General features: G+C 46.9%; 1 protein-coding gene across 1 annotated transcript; it reads left to right on the forward strand.

The window, feature by feature from the left end:
- The first annotated feature begins 361 nt into the window (after window positions 1-361).
- On the forward strand, window positions 362-893 carry LOC138422926 (mitochondrial import inner membrane translocase subunit TIM16). Its single transcript, XM_069558552.1, has one exon. It carries the CDS (start codon window positions 411-413, stop codon window positions 786-788), a length of 378 nt encoding a protein of 125 aa, XP_069414653.1. The 5' UTR covers window positions 362-410; the 3' UTR covers window positions 789-893.
- The last annotated feature ends 884 nt before the right edge of the window (window positions 894-1,777 follow it).

Here is a 1,777-nt window from a genome sequence, read left to right on the forward strand (position 1 = left end):
TTCAAACTACTGCACAATTGCACTTATCTCACATGCTAGCAAAGTAATACTCAAAATTATCCAAGCTAGGCTTCAATAGTATGTGTGCTGTGAACTTCCAGATGTTCAAGCTAGATTTAGAAAAGGCAAAGGAACCAGAGATCAAATTGCCAACATCTGTTGGATCATCGAAAAAGTAAGAGAGTTCCAGAAAAATAACTAATTCTGCTTTATTGTCTATGCCAAATCTTTTAACTGTGTGGATCACCACAAAATGTGGAAAATTCTTCAAGAGATGGGAATACCAGACTACCTGATCTGCCTCCTGAGAAATCTGTATGCAGGTTAAGAATCAATAGTTAAAACTGGACATGGAGGGGCCGCGGGGCGAGGAAGTCGGAACCTCGGACTCCTGAACCTGAGTGGTCGCCATGGCCAAGTACCTGGCCCAGATCATTGTGATGGGCGCTCAGGTGGTGGGCAGGGCCTTTGCCCGGGCCCTGCGGCAGGAGTTTGCAGCCAGCCGAGCAGCGGCAGACGCCCGGGGATGTGCCGGACACCAGTCTGCAGCCGCCTCCAACCTCTCAGGCCTCAGCCTCCAGGAGGCACAGCAGATTCTCAATGTCTCCAAGCTGAGCCCCGAGGAGATCCAGAAGAACTACGAACACCTATTCAAGGTGAACGATAAATCCGTGGGTGGCTCCTTCTACCTGCAGTCAAAGGTGGTCCGAGCGAAGGAGCGTCTTGAGGAGGAACTCAGAATCCAGGCCCAGGAGGACAGGGAGAGACAGCAGCCACCTAAAACGTGACCGCTTGGTTCCTCCCGCCCACCCGTCCGCCTCTAATTTATAGCTCAGTAATAAATGTCTTTTCCGCAAAAAAAAAAAAAAACAAACAAACAAACCAAAAAAAAACTGGACATGGAACAACAGACTGGTTCCAAATCAGGAAACGAGTATATCAAGGCTATATATTGTCACCCTGCTTATTTAACTCATATACAGAGTACATCATGTGAAATGCTAGACTAGATGAAGCACAAGCTGGAATCAAGATTGCCAGGAGAAATATCAATAACCTCAAATATGCAGATGACACCACCCTTATGCAGAAAGTGAAGAAATAAAGAGCCTCTTGATGAAAGTGAAAGTGAAAGGGGAGTGAAAAAGTTGGCTTAAAACTTAACGTTCAGAAAACTAAGACCATGGCATCTGGTTCCATCACTTCATGGCAAATAGATGGGGAAACAGTGGAAACAGTGAGAGACTTTAGTTACTTGGGCTCCAAAATCACTGTAGATGGTGATTTTAGCCATGAAATTGAAAGATACTTGTTCCTTGGAAGAAAGGCTATGACAAACCTGCTGCTGCTGCTGCTAAGTCGCTTCAGTCGTGTCCGACTCTGTGAGACCCCAGAGATGGCAGCCAACCAGGCTCCCCCATCCCTGGGATTCTCCAGGCAAGAGCACTGGAGTGGGTTGCCATTTCCTTCTCCAATGCATGAAAGTGAAAAGTGAACGTGAAGTTGCTCAGTCGTGTCCAACTCTTCGCGACCTCATGAACTGCAGCCTGCCAGGCTCCTCCGTCCATGGGATTTTCCAGGCAAGAGTACTGGAGTGGGGTGCCATTGCCTTCTCCGATGACAAACTTAGATAGCATATTAAAATGCAGAGACATTACTTGCCAACAAAGGTCCATTCAAACCTATAGTTTTCCCAGGGTCACGTGTGGATGTGAGAGTTGGACTATAAAGAAAGCTGAGCACTGAAGAACAGATGCTTTTGAACTGTGGTGTTGGA

Source organism: Ovis canadensis, chromosome 17 (genome assembly GCF_042477335.2).
Source record: "Ovis canadensis isolate MfBH-ARS-UI-01 breed Bighorn chromosome 17, ARS-UI_OviCan_v2, whole genome shotgun sequence".
NCBI classification, from domain to species: domain Eukaryota; kingdom Metazoa; phylum Chordata; class Mammalia; order Artiodactyla; family Bovidae; genus Ovis; species Ovis canadensis.

What these genes read in the sequence shown, in the direction of transcription:
- LOC138422926 (XM_069558552.1), top strand. Translation starts at nt 411, where the DNA reads ATGGCCAAGTACCTGGCCCAGATCATTGTGATGGGCGCTCAGGTGGTG.